Raw genomic sequence first — 12,584 nt, forward strand, 5'->3', positions numbered from 1 at the left:
AATATCGATCCTTCTAGTCCCAGGGAGAGAAAAAATAGAGAAATAGCTTTGAGGGGGATGAGAGGAGGAGAAGGTGGGCTGTTTGTGTTGGTGTTGTTGTCAGTAGTAGGAGTAGTAAGAAATTGGGTCATCCCATAAATAATGTTGGTTTTTTTCAATTGAATGAACTAAAAGTCAGAAGTGAACAGGAAAGACTATCTGCATCAACTTGCGATAAAAGCAGGTAGTACTTTTACTTTGTCCTTATTCTTAGTACAAATTTTGAAGAGTGCAGTTCGATTTTAACAGCTATTTTTTCAAAGCTATAATGGAAGTGACAAAGGGGCTTATTCAGCATACTTTGCTTTATGAGTTCAATAAAAGCAACAACACGATAGAAAGTGTGAGGAATATTAATGCAATAAATGAGGATTGGACAATAAACATAAGTCAGTGTCAATGGTGCTTCCAGAAATTCGGAGCCAGAGACTACAGCCTAGAAGACAGGCCTCATCCCAGAAGATCTGTAGAGCTCAACAGTGGAACAAAATCCCATCATAACTGTTGAGGAACTAGCAGAGAAGCTTGGAATCGGTCATTCAACCATTCATCAACACCTGCATGCCATCAGAAAAGTCAGCAAATCAGGTCAATGGGTTCCTCACAAACTTTCTGAATCTAATTGCATGCAGAGAGTGAATGTGTGCTCTTCTTTGCTGTCACATCTCATGAATGAACCTTTTTTGGACCGAATAGTGACTGGTGATGAGAAATGGGTTCTCTATAAAAATGTCAAGTGCCAAAGACAGTGGGTACAGAAAGGAGAAACACTGGCACCCCAGGCTAAAGAAGGTCTTCACCCACATAATGTGTTGTTATCTGTTTGGTGGGATATGAAAGGTTTAGTCCACTTTGAACTTTTAAAATCAAACCAAACGATAACAAAGGAGAACTATGAGCACCTTGAGTCAGCACTAGAAGAAAAACGACCATCTTTGGTTTCAAAACAAAAGGTGATCTTCCATCAGGATAAGGCTTGGCCACATACAGCGAGGATGACATTCCAAAGGCCAGAGCAGTTTCAATGGGAAATGATGTCCTACTCACCATATTTGCCACACATTGCTCCATCTGATTACCATTTGTTCCGCAGTGTTCAAAATCATTTGGACAGAAAAACATGAATTCTGTAGACGAGGTCGGAACAGTACTGAAGGAGTATTTTTCATCACCGACAAGTGAATTTTGGAAGAGGGACTTTGCAAGTCTACCAGATAGATGGAAGAGTATTGTAGAAAATGAAGGAGAGTATATTTTAGATTAAAAAAGAACTTTGTTTATCTTAATTTTGAAAAATAAAAGAAGTATAAAAAAAACTGCATTATTTATGGGATGTAAGTTTGTTTAGTGAGCTGGTAGAATCATTAGCATGCCAAGCAAAATGCTTAGCAGCATTTTGTATGTCTATGTTCTGAGTTCAAATTCTGCCATGGTTGACTTTGCCTTTCATCCTTTCAGGCTCAATGAAATAAGTACCAGTTGTGCATTGGGATCAATGTAAATGACTTAACTTCTCCCCTGAACTTGTTGGCCATCTGCCAAAATTTAAAATCATTATTTAATACCAGCATCATTCCACAGTACCTGAGTTAATTTTATCAACCTCGTCCCCATCTCTAACTACCTTTAAAAAAATGTAAACTTTAGCCTCAGTTAGAAATTCATATTCTATAACAACAAGTTAGGATGGTGGTGGAACATTGAGCAAATATAATACTTAAAACATACATTATTGTAATAAGTAATGATAACAGGCGCAGTAGTGGCTGTGTGGTTGGTAAGTAACTTGTTTACCAACCGCATGGTTCCGGGTTCAGTCCCACTGCGTGGCACCTTGGGCAAGTGTCTTCTACTATAGCCTCGGGCCGACCAAAGCCTTGTGAGTGGATTTGGTAGACGGAAACTGAAAGAAGCCTGTCGTATATATGTATATATATATGTATATGTATGTTTGTGTGCCTGTGATTGTCCCTCTAGCATTGCTTGACAACCGATACTGGTGTGTTTATGTCCCCGTTACTTAGCGGTTCGGCAAAAGAGACCAATAGAATAAGTACTGGTCTTACAAAAGAATAAGTTCTGGGGTCGAGTTGCTCGATTAAAGGTGGTGCTCCAGCATGGCCGCAGTCAAATGACTGAAACAAGTAAAGAGAGATTCATACAGCAAAGAATTTATTCACAGAATGATACTGTAACTCAACATCTGGATCGTTTATACGCCGGACATTATTGAATAGTAAAGTGGTGAATTTCAATAAGGGTTTTATTTTATTAGAAGAATGTGTCATTCATGATTGAAGGATTTTTAAGTTCTTGTTAAGTGGTCAATTTAACCCTTCCGCATTCACATTACTCTGTCAAAAGTAATAACTATTTATTCATATTGTTTTAAATTAATCATGCATTATCTTATAGCTTCAAGATTTTAATGATGTGATTGTTTATTTTTAGAATAAGATTGTAGGGTAGATGTGAGAAGCCAAATCTGACCAGTTTGAACATAAAATGGACCAAATATTTTGGCTGGATATGGCCGGTTTAAATGCTAAAGGATTAAAGTATTTAAGAATAAGTAACCTAACGAGATTAGATGTTGCTGGTATTTATTAATGAATCATCAAAAAACAATTGTTTGTTTTACCAAAATGGCATTTTTTTCACTAGAAAGATGATCTTTCATGACATAAACACCTAAAGATATCAGGGATGTATCAAATGATCTAAATGTGAGTATGTAGATACAAGATAATTCTGTAAGACTATCACTCTTGCTAGAGCATTTGTAAGGCTAAATCACTCATAAGGGTGTAACAGGTGGAATCTTCAGGCAAGAAAAATTTGGCAATACTAGGTTATTAAATGAATGCTGATATGTAGACGCAGGTATGCCAGGGAAAAGCACCACTGATGCCATATTCCTGGTGAGACAGCTGCAGGAGAAATATCTAGCCAAAGATAAGCCCCTGTACCTGGCTTTCGTTGACATGGAGAAAGCCTTCGACAGGGTCCCCCGATCCCTTATCTGGTGGTCAATGAGGAAACTAGGGATAGATGAATGGTTAGTGAGAGCTGTGCAAGCCATGTACAGGGATGCTGCTAGTAAGGTGAGGGTTGGCAATGAGTACAGTGAAGAATTCTGGGTAGAGGTAGGGGTCCACCAAGGTTCAGTCCTCAGCCCCCTCCTATTTATCATAGTCCTCCAGTCAATAACGGAGGAATTCAAGACAGGATGCCCCTGGGAGTTCCTCTATGCTGATAACCTTGCTCTAATTGCTGAATCACTATCAGAACTGGAGGAGAAGTTTCAGGTGTGGAAACAAGGATTAGAATCGAAGGGCCTTAGAGTCAACCTAGTTAAAACCAAAGTCCTAAGTAGGAAGGTAGACAAATCACAAACGTCTTCAGGTAGATGGCCTTGCTCGATCTGTAGAAAAGGCGTAGGTAGAAACTCTATAAGATGCACCAAGTGTAAGCTATGGACACATAAGAGGTGAAGCAATGTCAAAGGAAGGCTAACTAGGAAAATAGTTTTTGTATGTGGCAGATGCTCAGGAACAATAAACACTGAAAATGCGCAGAGAGCAACTTCCGCCACATTCCAGGGAGAAAAACTAGAAATAGTTGATAGCTTCCATTACCTAGGTAACCAAGTCAGTAGCAGGGGCGGGTGTGTTGAAAGTGTAACTGCTAGAGTAAGAATAGCTTGGGCAAAGTTCAGAGAGCTCTTACCTCTGCTAGGGACAAAAGGCCTCTCGCTCAGAGTAAAAGGCTGACTGCATGACGCATGTGTATGAACAGCCATGCTACATGGCAGTGAAACATGGGCCGTGACTGCTGAGGATATGCGTAAGCTCGCAAGAAATGGAGCCAGTATGCTCCGATCGATGTGTAATGTCAGTGTTCATACTCGACAGAGTGTAAGTACCTTGACAGAGAAGTTGGACCTAAGAAGCATCAGTTGTGGTGTGCAAGAGAGATGTTTGCGCTGGTATGGTCATGTGGTGAGAATGGATGAAGATAGTTGTGTGAAAAAGTGCCACACCCTAGCTGTTGAGGGAACCTGTGGAAGAGGTAGACCCAGGAAAACCTGGGATGAGGTGGTGATGCACGACCTTCGAACTTTAGGTCTCACCGAAGAAATGACTAGAGACCGAGACCTTTGGAAGTATGCTGTGCGTGAGAAGACCCGGCAGGACAAGTGAGACCATAACCCATGGCCTCAGTCCACTTATGCATACCTTTCCTTCTTGGGACACAAAACTCTACTTGTGGGATTCCTTGACACTTAAACAAACATATACAAATATGCATCCGCTTTAATCTATAAGATTATACTTGGCTATTAGGTGTTGATTATTTTAATAAGTTAGATTAAAAGATAATTATAAATCTAATGTTTATTAATATTGGAGAAAAAAACCTATCATTTATTATGAGTAGGCATAATATTCAATAACTGTGGACAAAAGTCTTATTAATTAAGTGAATATATTAGGGGTCAATGATATATATACTCTGTATTTTCTATAACTATTTAGTATATGGTTAGTCACTGTGACCATTTAGCATTGATCTAGTTTTCTTGATACAAAATCTAATTGCCAAATGGGAGTAAACAGCCCCTAAGACAATATAACCCCCTTTCCACTTTAATTTTCTTTAGGAATAACTTCTGACATTTATTTCACGCCTACCTACTTCTATAAATAGAAAATCTCTTTTGTCTCCATTCAACAGAAGATCCCTCCCCACTTTCTAGCAGTTCAAAATAACTTAAAGAATATTCTTCAGTCAGAAGATAAATTCTCATACCTAAATGTTCTTAACATTCAAATCAACATCCCTGTCTATATATCTACCCTCTTTATGATGTTATTAATTAATATGAAAATAAGTATATGTATTGATGGAAAACCTCTATAAACAGCTGATGATTGCTCAACATTTTAAAATTGTTGTAATACTTACAATGTTTAATAAAATGATGTGGCGTGAAACGATCGTACCAAATCACCGAAGATATTCTTGTTGCTTATTTTGATTATAATCACCCTATGGATTTATATGGATAACATCGTACAAAATTCTGGTGCATCTAACTTAAGTACCATATTCATTTGCATCTAAATTTTGCTGAACGTATATATATCATCATTATCATCATCATCGTTTAGCGTCCGCTTTCCATGCTGGCATGGATTGGACAGTGCAACTAGGGTCTGTGAAGCCAGAAGGCTGCACCAGGCCCAGTCTGATCTGGCAATGTTTCTACGGCTGGATGCCCTTCCTAATGCCAACCACTCCATGAGTGTAGTGGGTGCTTTTTACGTGCCACCGGCACAGCTGCCAGACGAGGCTGGCAAATGGCCACGATCGGATGGTGCTTTTTACGTGCCACCGGCACGGAAGCCAGTTGGGGTGGTGCTGGCAACGGCCACGTTCGGATGGTTCTCTTATGTGCCACCGGCACTGGTATCACAGCTACAAATTCCATTGATGTTGATTGATTTTGATTTCACTTGCCTCAACAGGTCTTCACAAGTAGAGTATTCTTGTTAACCAGTGTTGGTGTGTTTACATCCCTGTAACTTCGCAGTTCAGCAAAAGAGACCAATATAATAAGTACTTAGCTTTAAAAAATGAGTCCTGGGGTTGATTTGTTTGACTAAAACCCTTCAAGGTGGTGCTCCAGCATGGTCACAGACAAAAGAATGAAAGAATGTTTTAATTCAGTTAAAATATAAAATTCGGGTAGAGCTGTGTTAACTAACAAGTGACTGCTGTTAACCAACTTTTGGGGAGATAAAATTGTGTTGCTCTTATCACAACTCTGCAACTGAACGCTAGACTGACTAAACCATTCCATTTAGCATCATTAACTTTAATAAGGTGATGAGCTGGCAGAATTGTAAGCACACCAGGTAAAATGTTTAGTGGTATTTCATCCATCTTTACATTCTGAGTTCAAATTCTGCTGAGGTCGACTTCACCTTTCATCCTTTCGGGGTCGATAAAATAAGAACAAGTTGAGCACTGGGGTCAATGTAATTGATTTACCCCACCATCCCAAATTGCTTGGCCTTGTGCCAAGATTTGAAACCAATATTAGCTTTGATGAAGGCTATCACTGTTACATAAATTACAATATCAAACAATTACAATATTAAAGAATGTATAAGGCAAAAGATGCTACAATTTTTATTTTTTTATTTTATCTAGTTTCAGCTCACGAGCTGTGGCCATGCTGGGGCACCACCAAGTCAAAATACTTAACCTTATAGCATTCAGACTACTCTGCCAAATATAATGCTTAATTATTCACATCATTTTGAATTAATCATGGCTTATCTTGTAGCTTTGAGAGTTCAATTATGACTGTTTATTTTTAGAATGACACTGAAAGGTGGGTGTGAAAGGTCAGATCTGGGTAATTTGAACATAAAGCAGGTAGAATATCTTGAATTGGATATTCCCTTTTACTCTTTTACTTGTTTCAGTCATTTGACTGCGGCCATGCTGGAGCACCGCCTTTAGTCAAGCAAATCAACCCCGGGACTTATTCTTTGTAAGGCCAGTACTTATTCTATCGGTCTATTTTGCCGAACCGCTAAGTGACGGGGACGTAAACACACCAGCATCGGTTGTCAAGCAATGCTAGGGGGACAAACACAAACATATATATATATATATATATACGACAGGCTTCTTTCAGTTTCCGTCTACCAAATCCCCTCACAAGGCATTGGTCAGCCCGGGGCTATAGCAGAAGACACTTGCCCAAGATGCCACGCAGTGGGACTGAACCCAGTACCATGTGGTTGGTTAGCAAGCTACTTACCACACAGCCGGCCAGTTTAAATGCTAATGGGTTAAAGTTGAAGTCCATACAATGGAATTGTTTTATAACGGTATCCTGTGGTGTTTATTATGTGATTTGCACATTCAAGAATAATGGCCCTATTTTCTCACACTTGTAACATATGGCATTTCTTGCTGCATATTTTCTGCAGTGGTGTCTATACTCCCCACGAAAAAAAAAAATGAACTTCTGAGTATTGTAAGTCCTGAAATAGCTTTCTTTCTGGTGTCCTTCTTTGTAACAGCAGGAGTATTTACAAGGAAGGATATCCATATTACAAACACTAACATACTTTAAAGCTAAGGCTAATGCTTTGGCTTTCCTCAATAATATACTGGTTAAAATTAATCCAGAAATAAAAGCACCCATTATCAAATTTTTCATATACAGTCCAGATGATATTGCATTAAAGTTACTTTCTTCATCCAGGAGTTTTAAGGCTTGAACAACATAATCAATGGATTCATTTGGTTGTGGTTTGTGAGTCACACATCCAGGAGTTTTAAAGCTTGAATAACATAACGGATTCATTTGGTTGTGGTGTGTGAGTCACAAGATAATGTCTCACAAAATCCTTTTTCATACTTAAATAATGCAGGTAAGGCAACAGGGTGAATCATTACTGCACTGGACAAAATGCTTATTAACATTTCTTCTAGCTCTTAATGTATTGAGTTCAAATTCAACAAAAGTCAACTCTGCATTCTGTCCAATCGAGATTGATAAAATAAGTGCTGGAGTCAACTAGCCTCCTCCAACAAAATTTCAGGCCTTGTACCTGTATTAGGATTCTAATAATGCAAGTACACTTTAGGCAATTTATCATATCATCATAATTGTCATAATCTGCTATAAATACGAATATTCTGTGAAATATGGAGCTTATGATGGAATGCTGTTTATCGAAGTCAAGAATATTATTAAGAAAATGTTTGCAACATATTTAACCAGAGTTCTACATCTAAAAGCCTCAATACAATTCCTTTTTAATCTATATCTGCCTCGATAAAGAGATCAACACTAACTGAGAAAGAGTTATATTGAGCCTTTCGGGACATAGTCCATATATAATTTCGTTGAAATAAATTGCCTCAAGAAGTAACCATAAGAAATTCATAAACCAACTACTTTATTCAACGAATAACACAATGTAACAATTTTCAAAAAATTTGTTTATTGTATTGTTTTTTTGTTTATCAATCCATATTTTCTGCCGATTCCAAAAATGAAATTAATTTTTGTGTATCATCAACAGTTAAGAAAATATGTCGACTTTCAATATTGTTATGTATTCGGTATTGTTATAATGTTCCGCTACTAAATATATGTCTAATTTTCTCTTTCAGACCAATTACTAAGTTCTGCTACTTTCAGGATGACTACTAGAGTATCTAAAAATTCTCCAGATACATTTTGCTATGTGTGTGGTTATTATATTGGAAAAAAGCAAGTATTACATAAGATTGTGAAAGGTGCCAAATTGTGGATAGCGTACAGACTATTTCAGAATGTTCATGGGTGACTAGGACAAACCATGGGCTCCACATGTGATATGTGGAAACTGTCGATCTACTCTAGAAGGATGGTTAAGAGATACAGGTAGGTCAATGCCTTTTGCCATTCCAAGGGTATGGAGAGAGCCAAAGAACCATCACGATGACTGTTACTTTTGTATGATCGATGTGACAAAGTACAGAAAAGTGAAAGGAAGAAAGCTCTTCAGTATCCAGACATACCATCATCTAGAGCACCTGTCCCACATGATGACAGTTTACGGGTACCACTACCACCAGAAAATATTTCATCTGAAGAGTCAACAAGTAGCAGCAGCCAAGAAATGTAGGAAGCTTTCGTACCAAGAATGAGTTCAGAGCCTTATTTTCCAAATCAGAGTGAGTTGGATGATTTAATCAGGGATCTGGGTCTTACTAAGCCAGGAGCTGAACTTCTTTCTTCAAGATTGAAGGAATGGAATCTACTGGAGAAAGGCATATCTGTACTGGAAATGCCATGAAGAATCTGAAATTTACTATGAAAATATTAATGTGTTATTGTAAAGATGTGATTGGTTTGTTTGCTGCTATTGGACTCAAGCATGATTCTGCAACTGTTCATAGATAGCTCAACACGAAGTCTCAAAGCAGTGTTGCTCCACAATGGAAATAAATATCCCTCTTTGCCTCTTGCACACTCCAATATCAAAGAACTTCTCGACAAAATAAATTACACTGAGTTCAAGTGGGATGTTTGTGGTGATTTCAAGATGCTTGCCTTCTTGCTTGGCTTGCAAGGGGGATACACAAAGTATTCATGTTTCCTTTGCTTATGGAACAGCAGAGCTGATGATCATCATTACAAGAGAGTATATTGACCCCCACGAGTGGAACTGCAGCCAGGAATGTTAAATGTTCTCAAACAGCCACTAGTAGATTCCAACAAAATCATATTACCCACACTTCATATCAAACTCGGATTGGTAAAACAGTTTGTGAAGGCCTTAGATTTTAGAGGAGAAGCTTTTCAAGAAATTTCTCTTATGTTTCCAAAGCTATCTGAGGCTAAGATCAAGGGTGGCATATTTGTTGGGCCCCAAGTAAATGCAATGTTAAAGTTGAAGAAACTGGAAAGAGCGATGATAAAAGATGAAAAAGAAGCTTGGTGTGCATTTCGTGATGTAGTTCGTGTATTCCTAGGAAATCACAAGGATCCTAATTACAAACAGCTGGTAGCAAAGCTTATTGAAAACTTCAAGAAAATGGGTCGTTGTATGTCCTTAAAGGTTCATTTTTTGCCCTCTCACCTAGATTTTTCCCCGAAAACTTGGTTGATGTCAGTGAGGAGCATGGTGAAAGATTTCATCAGGACTATGGAAAGAAGATACCAAGGACGATGGGATACTGTTATGATGGGAGATTATATATGGTCTCTAGTCAGAAGAGATGAAGGTATACACTCCAGAAAATCTCGATTGCCAAAGCACTTCTCATCTTAAGAAAAGAGTTATCAAGGCATTTACAGTGCAGAGTTTTATTGTTTCTTTTTGTTCTAACTAATATTATAATTCCTAAATACCTTTTAATATATGAAAAAGTACTAAATGTTGTGTAATTATCCTTACAATACTAGAATAGATTGAACCAACAAAGTGCTGTAAAGAAAAGTTACAAATATAACGAGCAAATATGAAATTAGGAATAAATAAATAACTATCGATGTTACGTCAAAATGAATGTGATTTCTTAATTTAGTGGCAAAAAATGCATATATGAGCATTAAAAAATACAAAGGCGCAGGAGTGGCTGTGTGGTAAGTAGCTTGCTAACCAACCACATGGTTCCGGGTTCAGTCCCACTGCGTGGCATCTTGGGCAAGTGTCTTCTGCTATAGCCCCGGGCCGACCAATGCCTTGTGTGTGGATTTGGTAGACGGAAACTGAAAGAAGCCTGTCGTATATATATATATATGTGTGTGTATTTGTGTGTCTGTGTTTGTCCCCCTAGCATTGCTTGACAACCGATGCTGGTGTGTTTACGTCCCCGTCACTTAACGGTTCGGCAAAAGAGACTGATAGAATAAGTACTGGGCTTACAAAGAATAAAGTCCCGGGGTCGATTTGCTCGACTAAAGGCGGTGCTGCAGCATGGCCGCAGTCAAAATGACTGAAACAAGTAAAAGATTGTGTAATGTTGAGTACAGGTGAAGAAGCAGCTTGGGTAAGGGAGAGCACTCGCTCAGTAAGTGAGATCAATTAAAAAACAGAAAAGTACAAAAAAATGCACTTTCAGAAATAAAACAAAACATTTAAATAAAGTACCAAATAAATTAAATTGTCAACATGTGTCATAGGACTGAATAAGAAACGATTTTTTTTTTATTTTATGAATATACTATTACCTAATCTGAGAGCAATATTGAGTTTATATACAAATAACAATAAAGCATTTTGCCAGCAATATATTTCCTTTCCATTCTAAATAAACACTTATCTTCATTTTTTTCATAAAAGAAACTCATAGACTTCACACACACACACACAAATAATAATAATAATAATAATAATAATAATAATAATAATAATAATAATAAATAATAATAATAATAATAATATAATAATAATAATAATAACAATGATAATAATAAATAATGATAATAATAATAATAATAATAATAATAATATAACAATAATAATAATAATAATAACAATAATAATAAATAATAATAATACAATAATAATAATAATGATAATAATAATAATATAATAATAATAATAATAATAAATAATAATAATAATAATAATAATAATAATAATAACAATAATAATAAATAATAATAATAATAACAATAATAAATAATAATAATAATAATAATAACAACAGCAACAACACCAATTTTGTATATTCCTATTCTCTAAGTGAAACCATAAATTACATTTCTAAATTAAGACGAATAGTTTTCAAACTCAACACACCTAATTATGTGTTGAGTGAGGTCACACTGACTGTGCTCCAGCGAATTAAATATATATATAGTAGAATTAAATATATTTTCATGTCTTTTAATGCATTTCTATCAATATTGTTTTTAATTATCACGATTTCTCTTCTGACAAACCTTTGCAGATAAAACCTGTTAAGCTCTTCTATAATTCAATTACGCCAAGAATGTGCAAGTGTCAATTCTTTTGATTTTCATTATAAATTAAAGAAAATGTTAGGCCACCCACCTAAGAAACGAACTGGCAGTGAATATATTACTAGAAAATAAATAATAATGATGATTTTTCAATCATTTTTCAAAATAATTATTTCGTTTTTTCTCAAAGAATCTGGAAACAGAGAAGAAATAAACTGAAAAGAAGAGACATCGATTTAAGTGGAGGTAGGCATATGCTAAAAATTCAACAGTTGCAGGGCAGGAGTGGATTCTCACAGGTAAAACTAGCAAAAATAAATTCATTTATCTTTAACAAATTTACGAGAAAAATATTTGATATTAAATTACTACAAATAAACAACAAACAGATCTTACAGGCTGTTTGTAAGCAATTGGTTGTAAACATGCAATTAAAATGGCTTTCATTTCAGTCGCATGTTTACGATTTAAACAAAATTTGAACAGATTGACCTTACTTTATAGAATACATTCCGATGCAAGCACACAAAAACGCATAACAAACGAGAACTAAAGCAACTTTTTATACAAACCTCGAAAATAACATCTTCATCGCAATCGTCTGTCGCCATAGCTGCTGTCCCACAATGCTCTCTGCTGCCTTGTGGGTGTTGTGGGTTGTGGGTTGTGGGAAAGCGTCGTCTGCAACTTTGAATTGGGTAAAGACAATTTCGGATACCGTTTCACACTCGAACATCTTAATTCTTATAATCGTCCCATTATTGTTTTATTACGTAATCCCTTGGCTTATTATTACAAGAGTGTCGTAAACATCTTTCATTCAAATATCTTCCGATAAATTAATAACGACGGTAAATATACTTAATTTGGTTTGTTAACTTAGGACAAATCAGAAGCTTATGACTTCGTGAATCATCACCGTAGTCGTTGTGATCAAAATAGACATCGTGATCAAGATCATAATCGTCATGGTCGTCGCCGTCGCCACCTTCATTGCCTTTATCATCGTCGTCGTGGTCGTAGTTGTCGTCATCGGCATCATCATCATCATCAT

At 36.6% G+C, this 12,584-nt stretch overlaps 1 protein-coding gene across 2 annotated transcripts in view; it reads right to left on the bottom strand.

Annotated features, from left to right (window-relative positions):
• The window catches only part of LOC115209308 (vezatin), a 67,429-nt gene extending 55,074 nt beyond the window's left edge, over positions 1 to 12,355 (bottom strand). The window contains exon 1 of one of the 2 annotated variants that reach the window (XM_036501610.1): positions 12,103 to 12,355. In XM_036501610.1, the coding sequence (XP_036357503.1) occupies positions 12,103 to 12,141 (39 nt within the window). In that variant the 5' untranslated portion in view covers positions 12,142 to 12,355. The remainder of the gene's footprint in view (positions 1 to 12,102) is intronic. The other variant, XM_029777649.2, reaches the window with a different exon arrangement.
• Between the last annotated feature and the right edge of the window lie 229 nt (positions 12,356 to 12,584).

Source organism: Octopus sinensis, linkage group LG3 (assembly GCF_006345805.1).
Source record: "Octopus sinensis linkage group LG3, ASM634580v1, whole genome shotgun sequence".
NCBI classification, from domain to species: Eukaryota; Metazoa; Mollusca; class Cephalopoda; order Octopoda; family Octopodidae; genus Octopus; species Octopus sinensis.